Source organism: Canis lupus, chromosome 5, assembly GCF_048164855.1.
Source record: "Canis lupus baileyi chromosome 5, mCanLup2.hap1, whole genome shotgun sequence".
NCBI lineage: Eukaryota > Metazoa > Chordata > Mammalia > Carnivora > Canidae > Canis > Canis lupus.
This window is the reverse complement of record NC_132842.1, coordinates 17,267,527-17,289,890: the sequence shown is the minus strand read 5'-3', so window position 1 is coordinate 17,289,890 and position 22,364 is coordinate 17,267,527. Positions and strand designations below refer to the sequence as shown.

The 22,364-nt window shown below is 40.0% G+C and overlaps 1 protein-coding gene across 1 annotated transcript in view; it reads left to right on the top strand.

Moving 5' to 3' along the window:
- Positions 1-22,364, top strand: part of LOC140633285 (coiled-coil domain-containing protein 144A-like) — a 75,505-nt gene that overhangs the window by 26,469 nt on the left and 26,672 nt on the right. Inside the window, 3 exon segments of the mRNA XM_072825612.1 lie at positions 10,403-11,055; positions 11,057-11,103; positions 11,106-11,350. Of these exon segments, the coding sequence (XP_072681713.1) occupies positions 10,403-11,055; positions 11,057-11,103; positions 11,106-11,350 (945 nt within the window).

The following is a 22,364-nucleotide window of genomic DNA, read 5'->3' as shown; positions in this document are numbered from 1 at the left end:
AATGGTTTATTTTTGCTATTGTTTCCCTTTGCCTTCATAGATCTATCTTGCAAGAAGCTGCAGTGGCCGAGTTTACAAAGGCTGTTGCCTGTGTTCTCCTCTAGGATTCTTTTTTTTTCTTTTTTAATTTTTATTTATTTGTGATACTCACAGAGAGAGAGAGAGAGAATGAGGCAGAGACACAGGCAGAGGGAGAAGCAGGCTCCATGCACCGGGAGCCCGACGTGGGATTCGATCCTGGGTCTCCAGGATCGCGCCCTAGGCCAAAGGCAGGCGCCAAACCACTGCGCCACCCAGGGATCCCTCCTCTAGGATTCTGATGGATTCCTGTCTCACGTTTAGATCTTTCCTCCATTTTGAGTTTATCTTTGCGTGTGGTGCAAGAGAGTGGTCTAGTCTCATTCTTCTGCACGTGGCTGTCCAGTTTTCCCAGCACCATTTATTTTATTTATTTATTTTATTATTATTATTTTTTACTTATTTATGATAGTCACAGAGAGAGAGAGAGGGAGGCAAAGACATAGGCAGAGGGAGAAGCAGGCTCCACGCACCGGGAGCCTGATGTGGGATTCAATCCCGGGTCTCCAGGATCATGCCCTGGGCCAAAGGCAGGCGCCAAACCACTGCGCCACCCAGGGATCCCCCCCCAGCACCATTTATTGAAGAGAGTGTCCTTTTTCCAGTGGATAGTCTTTGCTGCTTTGTCAAATATAACTTGACCATGGATTCGAGGGCCCATTTCTGGATTCTCTCTTCTGTTCTATTGATCTATTTGTCTGGTTTTGTGCCAGTACCACACTGTCTTGATGATCAAAGCTTTGTAAGACAACTTGAAATCCGGCATTGTGATGTCCCCAGCTCTGGTTTTCTTTTTCAATATTCCCCTAGCTGTTCGGGGTTTTTTCTGATTCCACACAAATCTTAAGATTATTTATTCCAGCTTTCTGAAGAAAGTGAAGAAAGTCCATGGTATGTGGATAGGAAAGCATTGAATGTAAATCGCCCTGGGTTAGCATAGACATTTTGACAATATTAATTCTTCCAATCCATGAGCATGGAATATTTTTCCATCTCTTTGTGTCTTCCTGGATTTCTTTCAGAAGTGTTCTGTAGTTGTTAGGGTATAAATCCTTTCTCTTTGGTTAGGTTTTCCTTGGTATTGGTGGTGATCTCTCCTTTTTCATTCGTGATTTTATTAATTAGAGTCTTTTCTCCTTTATTTTTTAAAAGGCTGGCTAATGGTTTACGTATCTTATTCTTCCTTTCAAAGAACCAACTCCTGGTTTTGTTGATCTGTTCCACAGTTCTTCTGGTCTCTATTTCATTGAGTTCTGCTCAAATCTTCACTCTCTCTGTTCTGCTTGGTGTAGGTTTTATTTACTGTTCTTTCTCCAATTCCTTTAGGTGCAAGGTTAGCTTGTGTCTTTGAGGTTTTTTTCCAATCTTTTGAGGGATGCTTGTATTGCAATGCATTTCCCGCTTAGGATTGCTTTGGCTGTATCCCAAGGATTTTGAATGGTTGTATCTTCATTTTCATTAGTTTCCATGAATCTTTTTATTTCTTCTCTAATTTTCTGGTTGACCCATTCATCTTTCAGCAGGATGGTCTTTCTCCTCCCTGTGTTTGAGTTTCTTCCAGATTTCTTCTTGTGATTGAGTTCTAGTTTCAAAGCATTGTGGTCTGAAAATATGCAGGGGACAGTCCCAATGTTTTGGTATCGGGTGGCCTATTCTGAGAAAGTTCCATGAGAAGACTGTGTATTCAGTTGCTTTTGGATGTAAAGTTCTGTAAATATCTGTGAAATCCATGTGGTGTAGTGTATCATTTAAAGCTCTTGTTTCTTTGGAGATGTTGTGCTTAGAAGATCTGTCATTTGCAGAATGTGCCGTGTTTAAGTCTCCTACTACTAGTGTATTATTATCTAAGTATGCCCCTACTTTGGTTATTAATTCATTGATAGACTTGGAAGCTCCCACATTAGAAGCATAAATATTCATGATTGTTAGATCTTCTTGTTGGATAGACCCTTCAAGTATGATATAGTGTCCCTCTTCATCTCTTAACTGCAGTCTTTGGGATAAACTTTAATTTATCTGATATAAGGATGGCTACCCCTGCTTTCTTTTGAAGACTGTGTGAGTGGTAAATGGTTCTCCAACTTTTTATTTTCATGCTGTAGGTGTCCTTATATCTAAAATGAGTCTCTTGTAGACAGCAAATAGATGGGTCTTGATTTTTTTATCCAGTCTGAAACCCTGCGTTTTTTGATGGGATCATTTAGCCCATTCACATTCAGAGTACCTATTGAAAGATGTTGATTTACTGTCATTGTAATGTCTATTCAGTCCCTGCTTTTGTGGATTATTTCTTTGGGCTTCCTCTTTCTTTTACAGGGTCCCCATTAATATTACTTGCAGAGCTGGTTTGGTGGTCACATATTCTTTCAGCTTCTGCCTATCTTAGAAGCTCTTTATCCTATTCTGAACCAAAGGCTCACTGGATAGAGTATTCTTGGCTGCATGTTCTTGTCATGTAGAACCCTGAATATTTCCTGCCAGCTGTTTCTGGCCTGCCAGATCTCTGTGGAGAGGTCTGCTGTTAATCTAATATTTCTCCCCATATAAGTTAGAAATCTGTTTCTTGCTGTTTTAAGGACTTTCTTTTTCTTTGGAATTTGCTTGTTTCATCATTAAATGTCGAGTTCTGCTTTTTTTCCCTTCCCCTTGGTGGGGGACCTCTCTATCTCCTGGACCTGAATGCCTTTTTCCCTCCCCAAAATTAGGGAAGTTCACAGGTATGATTTGTTCAAATATCCTTTCTGGCCCTCTGGCCCTCCTGTGGAACCCCAATTATGCGTATATTTTTTCCTTCTGAGGCTCTCGATTATTTCCCTTAACCTTTCCTCATGGTCTTTTAATTGTTTTTCTGTTTTCTCTTAAGCTTTCCTCTTTGCCATCAACTTGTCTTCTGTGGCACTCACTCTTTCCTCTAACTCATTAACCCTCATTGTTAGGACCTTCAGTTTGGATTGCATCTCATTTAATTAATTTTTAATTTTGGACTAAGTAGATCAAAATTCTGCAGTCATGAAGTTTCTTTAATACTCTCTGCTTTTTTACAGAGCCACCACTAGCTTTATAATTGTGCTTTTGAATTGGCTTTCTGACATCGAATTGTAATTCAAATTCTATAAGTCTGTGGAAGAGAGTACTGTTTCTGATTCTTTTGTGGTGAGATCTTCCTTCTAGTCATTTTGCTCACTGCAGAGTGGCTGTATGAACGGGCTGAGTCAAGAATATCAACCACAATCTAAGTCAATTTCACCTTAGATGATTGTTTTTAAACATTTCATTTATGTATTCATGAGAGACACCGAGAGAGGGGCAGAGACACAGGCAGAGGGAGAAGCAGGCTCCATGCAGGGAGCCTGATGTGGCACTTGATCCTGGGACTCCAGGATCATGCCTTGAGCTGAAGGCAGGCACTAAACCACTGAGCCACCCAAGGTTTCTTATCCTTCGATGATTCTGACAAGGTCCATGACATGAAATTGAAAACGAAGAGAAGAACAAAATAACACAAAATGACCACTAAAGTGAAAAACAAATTTTAAAACAAAGTAGTAGAAAATAAAAGGCCAAGAATGCCAAGGAAGAAAAAAAGAGAAAAAAAAGCAAGGGTAAAGAGGGGAAAAAGAAAAAAAGAAGTAGAAAAATAAAATGTTGGGGGGGACTGGGACATGGTGGTGGTGATGAAGTTGTAGTGGAGGGAGAATGTAGTCTACCTGAGGGGTCCTAGGGGGTGATCCTCTTGGTCCTGGGTGTATTAAGTTCTGTATGTTAGAAGATACTGAGTCCCAAATTTCTATAAACCAGAAATACTTGTAGAGAGACCCAACATTGTTCCCCAAAACATAAATGAGATAAAAAGGGGGGCAGAATGGGAACGAAGAGAGAATAGAGTCTCACAGAATGAACCAGCACGGTATACCACTTGGTTCTGGGTGCATGCTCGTCCTGTTTTAGAAGGTATTGTGCCATTGTAGAACAAAATGAGGTAGAGAAAACAAAAAAGCACACAACACACACAAAACATATCTCGTCTAGCTCCCAAAATTAAGTTGAGTATGTTGAAGGGAATCTAGAAGTGGAAAATCTATCTAAGACGTGTAATTGTAAAAATATGAGTCAAAAAGGAAGAAACCTGAAAATGAAAAGGTGGCAAAATATTGTAGTTAAGGTGGGAAAAGAGAAAGAAAATTGGAAACTTACAGTCTGATATAAAAATGAGTTGTACTGGAACATGGGGGGGGCGGGGAAGAGGGGTACCCTCTAGTTCTATATACTGTAGATCCCTCGACTTCCCCTGGAGCTTTCCAGCGCTGCTGGGTGGGGAACTTGCTCTTCCCCTGTCCTTCCAGCTGGTCTTCTGGGGGAGGGGCGGGCTGTGCCGATTCTCAGGTGTGTGCACCTTGGGGAGCTGCCCCGCCCCCTGCTGGGTGCAGGGTCACGGGGAGCCGACCTGACCTCCCGTGAGACCCGTGTCCCCTGGCGGCCACGCCTCTCCCAGGCACCGGGTGACACCAGGAGGGACAACCACACCGGCGGCGGCCAGGTCTCCCTGGCCCTGGAGGGCGCCCCCTGCAGTGACTCCCGCCATCTCCCAGTCCACAGGGGCCTGGATGCTCCCGGGGCAGGAGGGGCAGGAGTGTCCTCGCTGTCCTGGGCCCTCTCCGCCTCGGCCTGTCCCGGGGGGAGCAGGATCCCGGCTGTGTCCCCTGGGGTCCGGGGCCTGCGCTGCTGGAGTCTGGCTCCCGGAGCCCCTCCCGACACACCGGCTTCTCCCCGAGGCCCCACGCAGCGCGCTCCAGCCCTTTACGGAGCTGGGCCGGTGTGGGGGGCACTCGACCCTGCACACTTCCTCTGTCAGTGACCCCGGAGACTGGAGGTCCCCACCCCCCACGTCCTGGCGGAGTTCCCAGCTGAGTGCCTTTCCATCCCGGAGGAATCCGGGGCGGATTTTAAAGCTCCCACTTGTCCGCTTCTCCGGGGCTGTGCTTTCCCGCCTGGGAGGCTTTCCCCGCTGCAGGCCTCAGCCCGGCTCCTCCGGTGCCCCTCCCCACCTGATTCTTTTTTATTTTTTTCCACCTCCCTACCTTGTTAGGAGCGAAAACCCTTCTCTCTGTAGCGTTCTGACTGTTCTCTCTTTAAATCTCAGTTTGGGGGGATCCCTGGGTGGCTCAGCGGTTTGGCGCCTGCCTTTGACCCAGGGCTGACCAGGGCTGAGTCCCGGGATCAAGTCCCACGTGGGGCTCCCAGCATGGAGCCTGCTTCTCCCTCCTCCTGTGTCTCTGCCTCTCTCTCTCTCTTTCTCTATCATAAATAAATAAATAAATCTTTAAAAAAAAAAATCTCAGGTCGGGCACTTGCCGGGGGAGGGGGGGCACTTGACGGGATGAGCACTGGGTGTTATACTATATGTTGGCAAATCGAGCTCCAGTAAAAAAGTAAATAAAAATCAATCATCAATCAATCTCAGGTCGAATTCGTAGGTGTTCAGGATGATTTGAAAGTTATCAAGGGGGAACCCTGGGTGGCGCAGCGGTTTGGCGCCTGCCTTTTGCCCAGGGCGCGATCCTGGAGACCCGGGGCCGAATCCCATGTCGGGCTCCTGGTGCATGGAGCCTGCTTCTCCCTCTGCCTGTGTCTCTGCCTCTCTCTCTCTCTCCTCTGTGACTATCATGAATAAATAAATAAAATCTTAAAAAAAAAAAAAGTTATCAAGGCAAGTTGGTGGGGCCAGGTGCTTGAGGATCCCTACTCCTCCCTCACCTTGCCCCCATCCCACCCAAGATGGAATTCTAAACAATCACCTTTGCAAACGAAATGAGACAGAAATGTCTCATACTAAAATGAATTCTGAGGTATTTTCTTTAGTTATTTTGAAGTACGTGTGTATGTATTTGTACGTATGTATATTTTATTTTTTGGAATTATTATTTTTCTCCATGCATGTGTATATTTCTAAAAAACCAACCCTGTACATTATGGTAAGTACAGAGGATTTTAAAAGAATACATATATATTTGTGGGTGAGTGTGTGTGTATATATATACATATATACATACGTACATACATACACATACGGGTCTATATAGGGAGGAGTGAAGTTTGTAGTCCATTAATTAATTAATTAATTTATTTATTTATTTTTTTATTTTTTAAGTTTTAATTTAAATTCCAATTAGTTAACACAGTGTAATGTTAGTTTCAGGTGTACAATATAGTGGTTCAACAGTTCCATACAACACCAGGTGCTCGTCACAATAAGTGCACGCCTTAATCCCCATCATCTTTCACCCATCCCCCTATCTATTCCCCCCACCAAACCATTAGTTTCTTCTCTATAGTTGAGTCTGTTTCTTAATCTGCCTCTCTTTTCCCCTTTTGCTCATTTGTTTTGTTTCTTAAATTACACATGAGTGAAATCATATGGTATTTGTCCTTCTCTGATTTATTTCTCTTAGCATAATATTTCCTAGCTCCATCCATGTTGTCACAAATGGCAATATTTTATTCTTTTTGATGGCTGAGTAATTTTTTTTATTTTTTATTGGTGTTCAATTTACTAACATACAGAATAACCCCCAGTGCCCGTCACCCATTCACTCCCACCCCCCACCCTCCTCCCCTTCTACCACCCCTAGTTCGTTTCCCAGAGTTAGCAGTCTTTACGTTCTGTCTCCCTTTCTGATATTTCCCACACATTTCTTCTCCCTTCCCTTATATTCCCTTTCACTATTATTTATATTCCCCAAATGAATGAGAACATATAATGTTAGTCCTTCTCCGACTGACTTACTTCACTCAGCATAATACCCTCAAGTTCCATCCACATTGAAGCAAATGGTGGGTATTTGTCATTTCTAATAGCTGAGTAATATTCCATTGTATACATAAACCACATCTTCTTTATCCACTCATCTTTCGATGGACACCGAGGCTCCTTCCACAGTTTGGCTATCGTGGCCATTGCTGCTATAAACATCGGGGTGCAGGTGTCCCGGCGTTTCATTGCATTTGTATCTTTGGGGTAAATCCCCAGCAGTGCAATTGCTGGGTCGTAGGGCAGGTCTATTTTTAACTCTTTGAGGAACCTCCACACAGTTTTCCAGAGTGGCTGCACCACTTCACATTCCCACCAACAGTGTATGAGGGTTCCCTTTTCTCCGCATCCTCTCCAACATTTGTTGTTTTCTGCCTTGTTAATTTTCCCCATTCTCACTGGTGTGAGGTGGTATCTCCTTGTGGTTTTGATTTGTATTTCCCTGATGGCAAGTGATGCAGAGCATTTTCTCATGTGCATGTTGGCCATGTCTATGTCTTCCTCTGTGAGATTTCTGTTCATGTCTTTTGCCCATTTCATGATTGGATTGTTTGTTTCTTTGGTGTTGAGTTTAATAAGTTCTTTATAGATCTTGGAAACTAGCCCTTTATCTGATATGTCATTTGCAAATATCTTCTCCCATTCTGTAGGTTGTCTTTGAGTTTTGTTGACTGTATCCTTTGCTGTGCAAAAGCTTCTTATCTTGATGAAGTCCCAATAGTTCATTTTTGCTTTTGTTTCTTTTGCCTTCGTGGATGTATCTTGCAAGAAGTTACTATGGCCGAGTTCAAAAAGGGTGTTGCCTGTGGTCTTCTCCAGGATTTTGATGGAATCTTGTCTCACATTTAGATCTTTCATCCATTTTGAGTTTATCTTTGTGTATGGTGCAAGAGAGTGGTCTAGTTTCATTCTTCTGCATGTGGATGTCCAATTTTCCCAGCACCATTTATTGAAGAGACTGTCTTTCTTCCAATGGATAGTCTTTCCTCCTTTATCAAATATTAGTTGCCCATAAAGTTCAGGGTCCACTTCTGGATTCTCTATTCTGTTCCCCTGATCTATGTGTCTGTTTTTGTGCCAGTACCACACTGTCTTGATGACCACAGCTTTGTAGTACAAACTGAAATCTGGCATTGTGATGCCCCAGCTATGGTTTTCTTTTTTAAAATTCCCCTGGCTATTCGGGGTCTTTTCTGATTCCACACAAATCTTAAAATAATTTGTTCTAACTCTCTGAAGAAAGTCCATGGTATTTTGATAGGGATTGCATTAAACGTGTATATTGCCCTGGGTAACATTGACATTTTCACTATATTAATTCTGCCAATCCATGAGCATGGAATATTTTTCCATCTCTTTGTGTCTTCCTCAATTTCTTTCAGAAGTGTTCTATAGTTTTGAGGGTATAGATCCTTTACATCTTTGGTTAGGTTTATTCCTAGGTATCTTATGCTTTTGGGTGCAATTGTAAATGGGATTGACTCCTTAATTTCTCTTTCTTCAGTCTCATTGTTAGTGTATAGAAATGCCACTGACTTCCGGGCATTGATTTTGTATCCTGCCACGCTACCGAATTGCTGTATGAGTTCTAGCAATCTTGGGGTGGAGACTTTTGGGTTTTCTATGTAGAGTATCATGTCATCGGCGAAGAGGGAGAGTTTGACTTCTTTGCCAATTTGAATGCCTTTAATGTCTTTTTGTTGTCTGATTGCTGAGGCTAGGACTTCCAGTACTATGTTGAACAGCAGTGGTGAGAGTGGACATCCCTGTCTTGTTCCTGATCTTAGGGGAAAGGCTCCCAGTGCTTCCCCATTGAGAATGGTATTTGCTGTGGGCTTTTCATAGATGGCTTTTAAGATGTCGCATTCATTAATTTAAATGCATTTGTCTGCAGGTGTCAAATAGTGACATTCATAATGCCCTTATCTGAAGTAGAAGTTTTTATTATTTTGGAAAATAGTATGGAATTTATGAGCTTTCCATAAGCACAAAACTCTTGCTACTAACAACATATGTTTTAGTTTTTGGCAATTCCTTCACCACCTCTGTATTCATAGAGGGGTTAGTTTCACACTTCCACTGATGAACAGGAGGAAAAGTGTAGCCCGTTTTAAGACCTTACTTCAGATGTTAGTCTCCTACTTTTGAGATGAGTAACAATTTGCTCCAAGTAGTATCTGATTTCATTACAAGGAGCTTTTTTTTTAAATTTTTTTATTTATTTATGATAGTCACAGAGAGAGAGAGGCAGAGACATAGGCAGAGGGAGAAGCAGGCTCCATGCACCAGGAGCCCGATGTGGGATTCGATCCCGGGTCTCAAGGATCGCGCCCTGGGCCAAAGGCAGGCGCCAAACCGCTGCGCCACCCAGGGTTCCCTACAAGGAGCTTTTGAAATAATCATATGCTGTAATATATACTTACTGATAATTTATTGATAAGTTCCTAGTAAAATAGCTCAGTGTTATTTTCCCCTCTTCTGCATTTATTGCCATTTTAAACATCTGAAGAGGAAATAAAATTAGTTGCAGCCACAAATAATCTCATGATTTTTCTAGGAGCTACATAAATTTTACCTTAGTTAGTATTGGTATTTTGAAATATAAGGCTTTTTTTTTTCTTTTTAAAAGACTTTATGGATTCATTTGACAGAGCACAAGCAGGGGGAGTGGAGGCAGAGGGAGAGAGAAAAGCAGGCTTTCTGTGGAGCAGGGAGCCTGACACGGGACTTGCTCTCAGGATCCGGGGACCATGACCTCAGCCAAAGGCAGAGGCTTAACTGACTGAGCCACCCAGCCACTCCTGAAATACAAGGCTTCTTTTGTATTTAAGATTCACACTAGAGAAGTAGCTGCAGTTTGGTGCCAGAATAGTGGTAGTGGGTACAAAGACCTGGGGAATGTCCTGCAGCTCACTTAGTATTTTTAACCTCTCCATTCTGGAATTGTGATAACTAAAAGAGATAATTAATGTGTGCAGACATGTTTGTAGTACAATGCCTAGATTTATTAGTTATCAGTAGATAAAATTCTTATAACTGAGTATAGAAATGTTAGAAAAGTCGAATACGTATGGAATATTCTCAGGACAAAGTGAGGTTAGGAAATTGAATCTGTCCAAATATATGCAGAGCTAAGGGTTTTCCTGTGGACTGTGTTAGACATGAGACTATAAACTCAATTTTAGTGTAGTCAGATGTATTAGTTTTTTTCTTTCAAGCCTTCTGAGTTTGTTGTAAACCAGAGAAAGACCTTTCCAATTCTGAGATTCTTAGGATTTTGTCATGATTTCTTTTTCCTTTCATGCATTCATTGCTTTCAATTAAACTTTTGAACTTTGGGGAATTTATGCTTGTATAAAAGTTTGAGCTTGGATCCAACTTTGTGTTTTTCCAGTTGGATATCCACTTAACTGCAACCCATTCCTTGTATAAACATAGGATATTCTTTGATTTCAGAGAAAATCATGATAATGTCATTTTATTGAGTTCCAGCTAAAAGACTCTTGTTTTACTTAGGTTTCTCCTCCTCATGAAAAAGAAAAAGGTCTGTTGCATGAAAACCGCATGTTGCAAGATGAACTTGCCATGCTAAGACTGGAAATAGACACAATAAGGAATCAGAAGCAGGAAAAGAGGTATTGTGAAGACACTGAAACTGAAAAAGAAAAGAATGACAGTCTTCAAAACGCCATAAAACTGAATGAGGTAACATTAACAAATACAGTATTCCAATCTAGTGGGCAGCTGAATGTTGTGACAACTGAGAATACCATGCTGAACTCTAAATTGCAGGATGAAAAGCTAAACAGAGAAAGACTGGAAGCAAAACTTCAATCATACCGAGCTAGACTCGCTACAGCTATACAGGATCGTGATCAAAGTCAGGCATCAAAAAGAGACCTAGAACTTGCTTTCCAGAGAGCAAAAGATGAGTGGTGTCATTTACAGGACAAAATGAACTTTGAGATGTCTAACCTAAAAGATAACAATGAGGTGCTTTCTCAGCAACTTTCTGAAGTCGAAAGTAAATTTAATGCCCTAGAAATTGAGCTCCAGTATACAAGAGATGCTCTCAGAGAAAAGACGTTGGCTTTAGAACATTTACAAAGAAACCCAAAACAAACACAGGGTCAGAAGAAGGAAATTGAGCAGAAATCTCAAAACGAACAAGGAAGTGAATAAATACATGGGAAAGCATGAATCCTTAGAAGAGAAATTATCCAACTAAAAAGTGAAAATATGTTGCTCCGAGAGCAACTAGATGATGCCTACAGCAGAGTGGAATGTAAAGAAAAGACTATAATTGATCTCAAAGACCAGGTTCAGGTTATTGTAAGAATGGTTCGAGTTGCAGGTGAAAAACGAGCTCTTCAACTGCGAGAAAGAAATAAGGAGTTAATCAATAAATGTAAACAGATAATGGAAAGAGCATTTAGATATGAAGATGAGAAAGAAGAAAGAGAAGTAAGTATTCAGAAAGACAAATATTTTTCAAGCTTCCTATTAGAAAGTTCAAAGTAATGTTTGGTTATGGCTTATTAGTACTATTTTTTTTTTTTTTGGAGAGAAATAGTGCACCTGCACCTAAATGGGAGTGGGGCAGATGGAGAGGGAGAGAGAATCCAATGTGGGCTCTATGCCCAGTGCAGAGCTCCACTTCATGACCCCGAGATCACGACCTGAATGATTATGGGTCAGTTTTGAATCTGCATAACTTGTATCCAGCAAATAAAAATTAGACCTGAAAGGTGCTTTAATTTGAATAAAAATGCACGTCATCTATGAGAAACTTCAAGAGGTTAAGTTATACATTGTTAAAGAAAGGAGTCTGATATTAATAATTTATTGTTAGTACTACTAAAATAGTTTTAATTCTTGTCACCACGTTTTAATACCATGATGAACAGATAAGTGGAAATGCTCATACCTGAGTGTTTTGACCTTGAGGTTCAAATAAGTGGATTACCTTGACAACTAACTCCAGATTTGTCACATGAACTGAAGTGTAGGTGCTGTATCTCAGTACTTTTTTTTGATAGCTTTTTAAGCATTTTCAGTTAGCATACTTTTATTTTTATTTATGTAAATTTAAATGTTTAGTCTCAAATCATTTATTCTTGTGACCTTTTCACTCTTTGAAGGCATCTACTTTTCACTAAATCATAATTTGGGATAACTGGTGACTTAGCAAAGCTGTATTTGATTTCATCTTCCCACCACGGTTTATAATTTAAGCATTTTTCAAATAATTTGCTCATTTCAAAACTCCATTGGTAACTACCATTTGGGCTTAAAATTTTCCAATAGAATTGTATCTTTGTGATTTATTAATTTGGCACTGGATCTCCATTTTCAGGCTACTGAGGGAGGGATGGCAGGATTCTTGTATAGCAGGAGTGGAGTGAGCATGAACAGGGGAGGGATCTCTAGGAGCTGAGGCCAGGAGGAAGGCAGAAGCCAGGTTATGTAGGGGGCTTGAGGGCCATTAGTATGACTTCACATTTGTTCTGAGATAGTAACCTATTGGAAGGATTTGAGCAGAGGATTGAGTATGTGAAGAACTTGGAAGTTAATTTTAGCCTCTAATAAAAAAGAGAGAAAATATTTGATTAATGTAGAATTTACCACTGCTAGTCTCACCTATACAATACCCATTTCTTTTTGAGACTTCAGCAGGCTGGGAAGCTTTGCAAATTCATCAACAAGGAATGGAGAGTGGGGCTGAAATAATTATCTGTGTAACATAAAAAGGCTCCCTGCATGGAGCCTGCTTCTCCCTCTACCTGTGTCTCTGTCTCTGTCTCTCTCTCTCTCTCTCTGTGTGTGTGTCTAATGAATTAAATAAATAAAAAATCTTAAAAAAAAGTTGGTAGTATTTTGATAGAGATTGCATTGAATGTAGAGATTGCTCGAGCTTACATAGACATTTTAACAATATTTGTTCTTCCAATCCATGAACATGGAATGATTTCAGTTCTTTATGATTTCTCAATTTCTTTCCAGAATGTCCTGTCGTCTTCAGAGTACAGATCCTTGTCTCTTTGGGTGGGTTTATTCCGAGGTATCTTATGGTGTTTAGTGCAATGGTAAATGGAATTGACTCCTCAGTTTCTCTTTCTTCCATCTCATTGTTAGTGTATAGAAATGCAACTGATTTCTGTGCATGGATTTCCTATCCTGCTGCTTTGCTGAATTCAGGAAAAGGTCCTAACAATGTTGGCGTAGAGTCTTTTGGGTTTTCCACATAGGATATCATGTCCTCTGAGAAAAGTGAGAGTTTGAGTTCTTTTCTGATTCAGACGCCTTTTTATTTCTTTTTGTTGTCTAAATGCTGAGGCTATGTCGAACAACACTGGTTGTCCAGAGAGTGGACCTCCCTGTTGTGTTCCTGACCTCAGCGGCAAAGCTCTCAGTTTTTCCCCATTAAGAATGGCATCGGGTGTGGGCTTTTCATAGATGGCTTTTATGATATTGAGATATGCTCCCCTCCTCCCTGCACTGTGAAGAGTATTGATCCGGAAAGGGTGCTGCACTTTGTCAACTGCTTTTTCTGCATCTCTTGAGAGGATCCTATGGTTCTTATCCTTTCTTTTATTTCTGTAGTGTATCACATTGATTCATCTGCAGATGTCGAATCACCCTTGCAGCCCAGGCATAAAACCCACTTGGACATGGTGAATCATCCTTTAATGTACTGTTGAATCCTCCCAGCCAGTGTCTTGGTGCGAATTTTGTTTGTTTGTTTTTATTTTTTTAATTTTTATTTATTTATTTATGACAGTCACAGAGAGAGAGAGAGAGGCAGAGACACAGGCAGAGGGAGAAGCAGGCTCCATGCACCGGGAGCCCGACGTGGGATTCGATCCCGGGTCTCCAGGATCGCGCCCTGGGCCAAAGGCAGGCGCCAAACCGCTGCGCCACCCAGGGATCCCTTGGTGCGAATTTTGGCATCCGTGTTCATCAGGGATATTGGAGTGTAATTCTCCTTTTGGGTGGGGTCTTGCTCTGGTTTTGCGATCAGAGTAATGTTGGCCTCACAGAGAACACTGGAAGGTTTCCCTTCCATTACTAATTTTTATAAACAGCTCCGAAGAATAGATTAATTCTTCCTGGAATGTGTGGTAGAATTATCCTGGGAAGCCATCTGGTCCTGGACTCTTGGTTGTTGGCAGATATTTGATGACTGCTCCCATTTCCTTGCTGGTTATGGGTCTGTTCAGGTTTCCTGTGTCTTCCTGTTTTCAATTTTGATAGGAAGGGATCCATTTCTTCCAGATTGCTTACTTTGTTGGCATATAGTTGCTCAGAATGTGTTCTTATAGTTGTCTGTATTTCTCTGGTGCTGGTCGTGATCTGTCTTCTTTCATTCACGATCTTATTTCTTTGGGTCCGTTCTCTTTTTGATATGTCTGTCCAGGGGTTTATTGATCTTATTCTGTCAAAGAACCAGCTCCTGATTTCATTGATGTGTTCTACTGTTCCTTTGGTTTCTATTTCATTGATTTCTGCTCTGATCTTTATGAATTCTCTTCTCCTGCTGGTTTTAGGTTTTAATCTTCTGTTCTTTTCCAGCTCCTTTAGGTGTAAGGTTAGCTTGTGTACTTAGGACCTTTCTCATTTCTTGAGAAAGACTTGTATTGCTATATACTTCCTTCTTAGGATGACCTTTGCTACATCCCAGATGTTTTGAGCAGTTGTGTTTCCATTTTCGTTTGTTTCTATGAGGTTTTTAAAACTGTGCTTTTATTCCCTGGCTTGATTCTTTAACCTCCGTGTATTTGAATTCTTTCCAAATTTCCTCTTGTGATCAAGTTTCAGTTTCAAAGCATTGTGGTCTGAAAGTATGCAGGGAATGATCCCAATCTTTTGGTATCAGTTGAGACCTCATTTATGACCCAGTACGTGATCTAGTATGGAACATGTTCCATGTGCACCCGAGAAGAATGTGTATTCTGTTGCTGTAGGATGGAATGCTCTGAAGTTATCTGTGAAGTCCATTTTGTGCAGTGTGTCATTCAAAGCCCTTGTGCCCTTGTGGATCTTCTGCTTAGATGATCTGGCCGTTACAGTGAGTGGTGTGTTAAAGTGCCTATTATTATTGTATGACTATCAATGTGTTCCTTTAATTTTGATATTAATTGGTTCATAAGGGGGCCTGGGTGGCTCAGTCGGTTAAGCCCTTGCCTTTGGTCAGGTCATGTTCTCAGGGTCCTGGGATCAAGCCCTCATCAGGCTCCCTGTTCAGTGGGGAGTCTGCTTCTCCCTCTCCTGCTGCCCTTGCTTCTGTTCTCTCTCTGTGTCAAATAAATAAATAAATGAAATCTTAACAGAAAATCGGTTTATATAGTTGTCTGCTCCTACTTTAGAGGCATTAAAACTTATAATTGTTCAATTTTCTCTTTGGATAGACCCTTTAATTATGGCATAGTGTCTTTCTTCATCTCTTAATGCAGTCTTTGGTTTAAAATACAACTTGTCTGATATCAAGATTGCCACCTCAGTTTTTTTTTAATGTCCTTTAATATGATAAAATGGTTTTCCACCCCCTCACCTTCAATCTGGGGTTGTCTTTGTGTCTAAAAATGAGTCTCTTACAGATAGCATATCGATGGGTCTTGCTTTTTTTTTTTTTTTAATCCACTGGGATACCCTGTGTGTTTTGGTTGGGGCATTTGGCTTGTTTACATTCAGAGTAACGATTGAAAGATATGGATGTAGTGCCATTGTATTACGTGTCAAGTCCGTGTTTTGGTGTACTGTGTCTGTTCCTTTCTGGTCTGTGTTACTTTTGGGCTCTCTGTTTGCTTAAAGGTTCCCCTTTACCACTTCTTGCAGGGCTGTTTTAGGGATCACAAATTCTTTTAGTTTCTGTTTGTGCTGGAAGCTTTTTATCTCCCCTTGTATTTTGAATGAGAGCCTTGCTGGATAAAATTCTTAGCTGTAGATTCTTCTCATTGAGCACCCTGAGTATATCATGCCAGCTCTCTCTGGCCTGCTATCTCTTTGGATAGATCCGCTGCCAGTTGAATATTTCTCTCCTTCTTGGTTCAGGGCCTCGTGTTCCAAGCTGCTTTCAGGATTTTCTCTTTGTGTCTGAAATTTGCAAGCTTTGCTTGGAGATATTGACCTATTTTTTATTGATTTTGAGGAAGGTTCTCTGTGCCTCCTGGCACTTGAGTGCCTGTTTCTTTCCCCAGATGAGGGAAGATCTCTGCTATAATTTGCTCAAATATGCCTTCTGCCCCCTCCTTCCCCTCTTTTTCTGGGATCCCCATTATTCTAACATTGTTTTGCTGTGTGGTACGACTCATCTCTCAAATTATCCTGTCATCGTCCAGTGGTTGTTTCTCTTGCTTTTCCTCAGCTTCTTTATTCTCCATTGTTTTGTCTTCTATATCACTACTTCTCTGTGAAGCCTCATTTATCCTAGCAGTTAGAACCTTCATTTTTTATTGCATCTCACTAAGATTAGCCTTTTTTATCTCAACTTGATTAGATATCAGTTGTTTTATTTCTCCAGAAAGGCATTCTCTAGTGTCCTCTGTGTGTCTTTTAAGCCCAGCTATTATCTTGATGGTCATTATTCTGAACTCTCGCTCCAGCCTCTTCCTTCTATCCATGCTGCTTAGGTTCTGGGCAGTCAGTACTACCTCTTGTTTTCTTTGTGGCGGTGAGTTTTTCCATCTTGTCATTCTGTCCAGAGAAGAAGAGATGAGTGAGAGAACAGAATAGAAAAATATCAAGAATGACCCCAGATAAATACATGCTAAACAAATCAGAAGAGACCCGAAGCCAATTTAAAGGTTAACAAAGGAGATAATAGAATTAGAGAGATCAAGAGAGCAGAGCAGTACACCGATACTATGTGAATTTTGGTCTTTTTGTTAGGAAATTGCATCCCCAAATGGTTAAGAGGAAACCTTGTATATATACAAAAATAAAATTAAATACAAGGAAAGTCTAGAATGTAAGTGTAAAAATGGAAATTAAAAGTCAAAATAAAAAGGATATTATCGGAGATCCCTGGGTGGCGCAGTGGTTTAGCGCCTGCCTTTGGCCCAGGGCGTGATCCTGGAGACCTGGGATCGAATCCCACGTCGGGCTCCCGGTGCATGGAGCCTGCTTCTCCCTCTGCCTATGTCTCTGCCTCTCTCTCTCTCTCTCTTTTTTCTCTCTCTCTCTGTGACTATCACGAATAAATTGTAAAAAAAGATATTATCACCCAGTTGAACAGAACTGAGCAATATACCATATCCTATGTCTTTTTGTTAGAGAAATATATCCCAAAGGAAAAACAAGCAGGACTTACATGTATATAGAAATAAAGTTAAGTACGGTGAAAGAATAGAATGTAACTCTGAAGGTGAAAGTTAACCAAGACTTGCAGAAAGTGGTCACTTTTCTATTTGTAGAAATGCTGCAATTCTTTCCTTAGATCTCTGGTTGATTTCACAGGTGTTCAGAATGATTTGAAAGCTCTCTGGCTGAATTTCTGGGATCAGACAAAACTATGTTCTCCTCTTGCTCTGCCATCTCTGACTCAAGTGGCTTACATTTTCTTCCTGCATTTTCTAGTTATAAAATATATCATTCATACAAAAATATATGTCTGACTTCATGAAGAATAAAATGAGCAATTTCACTACTCAGATTTTTAAAAAAGTCTTTCCGATGTCTCTGAAGCTCCCACCTGGCTTCCTTTCTGCTTATTTGCTGAGTATTTAAGTTTTGCTCTGATCCGCCAAAACTTTTCTGTCATTTAACTTTGTTTCTCTGAATTGTTTGGCATCCTTCACTTTCCTAAGAGTGTACTAGCCAAGGTATTAGATTTTTGTTTAAAACAGTCTCATAGGCCATCATCATACATTCCCTCTCTGCTGATTTCCTTTCTTCTACAGCTCTGCCTCTTCCTTCTTCCTCTGAATTCAAACTTTATAAATATTTTTCTTTCCTGTTTCTCTTTCTGTTTTGAATGATCTCCTTTGATGTTTTTTGTCTGTATTTTCTTTCCTTCTTTTAGACTGTGGTAGGTGGGTACCAAAATGTATTTTTGTGTCTTTATGAAACATTAATAGATGAGGATGCTTTTCTTCCTCACCGTGGATTACTAGCCTCTACTACCTAATAATAGATTAATTTTTATATTCACATACTGGAAATAGATATTAATAATAACTTACAAGAACTCTTAATATAGTTACCCTGTTAACTCTTTAACTGCCATATGTGTCATAAAGATCTTTTCCATATTTTTTTACTTAGCAATGTAAGTTAGTTGGTATTCTCTCAAACAATGAGAGATTGGAACAAATGAGATATCATAAGTATAGATTTGTTTATGTGATAGAACATATTATCTATTTAAATAAGTATTAAATATTTCTTCTTAAAGGACCTGACTTACTCATTCTATACCTTCTGCAGGCTTAAGAACCACTTAAACATGTTAAGAAGGATGTTAAGTAAATATGAAAATGGAGAGCTTCCTTTCTATGGGGATTTAAAAACCAGTCAAACGGAAATGGAAATTCAGATTAATATGCTAAGACAGAAGGTAATTTTTAATTAGTTTTGGGACTCTAAAATTATTGGGAAATAAATCCCTCTGTGCTTTGAGCAGTAAAATACAGATTTTCCTATTAATCTTACATACTTGATATATATTTTTGGTAATAACTTTATTGAGATATAATGAACATAAGATGCATATTCAAAGACTACCACAATCCATTTTAGAACATTTTGTCACCGTAAAAATAAACCCTATGCCCTTTAACTGGCACCTCATGCTAGTTTCCCCCTCCCTATTCTTCTTAGCCATAGGTAGTCACCGTTCTAGTCTCTGTCTCTATCGATTTGCTGCTGATTTTGGACAGGTCATCTCAATGGAATCACCAAATATTTGATCCTTTGTGACTGCCTTCTTTGGTTTAGCATGTTTTTAGATTTATTTTGTGCCATGTGTCAGAACTTTATTATTTTTTTATTTCTGAATACTATCCCACCATATGGACAGCCCACATTTTATTTATGTATTTATCATTTGGTGGACGTTTGAGCTGTTACACTTTTTGGCTGTTGTTAATAATGCTGTTGTGAATACGCATGTACAAGCTTTTGCATGAACATTTCACTTCTCTTGGGAATATACTTATAAATGGAATTGTTAGTTCATATGTTAAAGGACCTTTAACATTTTTGGTTTAAACCTTTTGAGGAACTGCCAGACTATTTTCCAAACTGGCTGCACCATTTTACATTTATGTCACCAGTGTTTGAGGATTCTCATTTTCCCTGATTCTTGTCAATGTTTGTCATTATCTGTTGTTTTTGTTATAGCTATCCTATTGGGTGTAAAATGACACGTTGTAGGGGTATTTTCATTTGTTTCAAATTTTTATTTGAATTCTCGTTAGTTGACATATCATGTAATATTGGTGTCAGGAGTAGAATTTAGTGATTCCTCACTTAAATACCCAGAGCTCATCAGTACAAGTGCCTTCCTTAATACCCATCACTCATCTAGCCCCCCCTGCCCACTTCGACAGCAACACTTAGTTTATTCTCTATGGTTGAGAGTCTCTTATGGTTTGCCTCTCTTTCTCTCCTTTTTTTCCACCTTCCCCTATGTTCATCTGTTGTTGGTTTTTTTTTCTCTTAATTCCACATAGGAGTGAAATCATATGGTATTTGTCTTTCTCTGACTTATTTCACTTAGCATAATACACTTGTTGAGTTCCATCTGTCTTGCGGTTTTAATTTGCATATTTCTTAGAACTAGTGATGTTGAGCATCTCACCTTTATATGTGGTCATTATTCATTTCTATATCTTGCTTAAAGAACTAATCATTTATTTTGCCCATTTTTATATTGGACTGTCTTTTCATTATTGTAAGAGTTCTATCTATATCCTAACTACAGACCCCTTATCAGGGATATGATTTTCAAATATTTTATTCATCACCTTGCCTTTTCACTTTTGCTTGATGGTTACATTTGAAGCATAGAAGCTTTTATTTTTTAGATTTTGATGAAATCCTTAATCTGTTTCTGTCTTTTGATGCCATATTTAAGAAACTGTTGCCAAATGCAATCACGAACATACACACCTGTTTTTTCTATGAGTTTTATAATTTTAGCTCTTAATATTTCATGTTAAGTTTGTACATATGTTGTGAGGTAGAGGTCTAATTTTATTACTTTGTGGATATCCATTTGTCTCAGTACCATTTGTTAAAAAGACTATTCTTATTCCATTTTAGTGTCTCGACACCCTTGTTGAAAATCAATCCACCATAATTTGAGAGTTTATTTTTAGATTCTCAATTCTAATACATTGACCTATATGTCTATCCTTAGGCCACTACCAAATCAAATTTTATGAGAATTCTTTCCTAGTCCTCTTGCAAATTACCACTCATTTATATTACAATTATGTAATAAGTCAATGTAGTAGAACCTAACTTTACTCCTGTAGAGACTTATACTTTTTGAAGGAGCCTTTTGCCAGCTTATGTCTTGCTGACTACCTGACCCAATGAGAAGCCAGGCTCAAAAAGATAGAGTCCCGTTTCTCTTCTCCAGTAATACCTGTAGTTTCTCACTCAGTGCCTCCCGCATCCATTTCCATCGTCTTGGTTGTAGGATCCACTGTCTACTATGTACTTCATTGTGTTTTATGAACTTGTTATAATGCATAGACTCACCCATAGATTTCACCATCTAGGATATAAAGGATTAACTCTGGGTTATCAGCCTTCCTGTTTGGAAGTCTTGCTAATCCATCATCTTAAAGTTCACAATTAGATACTCTTTTGACCTGGTTCTTGTGCATACAAGACTGGCGCCGATCCCGTTCTTGGCACAGATCCTACATTCTTGGAAAACAGAGTTGCCTGTATCCATCTTCTTTTACTGAAATAGAAAGATATGCATAGCTGTACTTTGATAGGTCAATACATAATTAATAGAATAAACATTTCATTACATTATGTCAAGAATACACCTGTAAAATATCTTGTTGCATTTAATTGAATTATCAGGGAAGCCCGGGTCCTCAGTGGTTTAGCACTGCCTTCAGCCCAGGGCGTGATCCTGGAGACCCAGGATTGAGTCCCACGTCAGGCTCCTTTCATGGAGCCTACCTCTCTCGCTGCCTGTGTCTCTGCCTCTGTCTCTCTGTGTGTGTCTCTCATGAATAAATAAATTAAATATTTTTAAAAATAATCAAATTATCAGAGACAAATAGTAGGCGAGCAATTTGAATCACAAAAAGATTTCAAAGTGAACCTATATGATATGGAGAAGCATTCTAGTACATATAAAGATGAGATAGTCTTACTACCTCCCCTGAAAAATAAGCTTGCAGTAAGATAAAGGAGAAATTATATTTAATTTAAGTGTGCCAAAGACAATACATTTGTTTCGCTAATGAAAAGATTAGAAATTATTCCATAACGTTCTCCTTATTTCATCACTGATGAAGGGAGAATGAAGATTATTGATTTAAAAGCACTCAGTGCTGCCTCTTTCTTTTAGAATTGCAGTTACTTGAATTCAGATAAAAGGTTCCGTTTTGCTTATTAAACTTTTACTAGTTGTTCAGCTGTTATACTTCAAATCACATGTCTCTCTGCTTGCCAGTCGTTTTTCTCCCCTAACATGAGGGGAAATTTAAAAGAGGAGTTCTTGTCTAGTTTTAATAATTTGTAATTGAAGGGATTCTTTAGAAAAAATGTCTTAGAGAAAGGAAGATGGTGGCAGGGTAGGAGGAGCCTAGACTCACCTCATCCCACTAATACAACTAGATACCTATCAACTCATCCTACATACCCCAGAAATCTACCTGAATACTGACAGAACAAAGGTCACAACTAAAGAGAGAGGATAGGCCACTTTAAAGAAAGTCGGAAGTACAGAGATATAGTTTAGAAGAGAAAGAGATCCTATCTGCAGCAGATGGGAGGGAGTAGTGGTCCCAGCGAAGGGCAGGAGAGAACACCTGGGAATGCACGTAGCCACTGGCTTGGAAAAGGAGAGTGGCTGAATTTCCTGAGTTCTTGCAACTATGGAGGTCTTAAAGCCTGGAATTTTAAAGGTTATTGGGCTTGGCTACGGTAGAATGTGTAGGGCACTATACTTGGAGAGAGGCACACAGAACGGAACCAGCTGGCTGGTGCCATTTCCCTCCCCTGGCCCTGAGCACAAACACAGAGCCACCTGTGGGAATCAGTGCCACTCTGACACCAGCTGCCTAACTTGCTTACACCAGCCACCACCCGTTTGCACTCCAGGGGAACTGCCCTTTTCAATCATGCTTGCCTCAGTTCCAGCACAGCAAGCCCTTCCCCCAGAAGACCAGTACAAACCCCTGTGGACACCATGTGTCCCGACCAGAGTTTTGCAGGGTCTCAGTTCCAGTGGAGTGTGACAGGTCTCATTTCACAAGCTAGTTCAAACCTGCTAGATTCAGGCCAA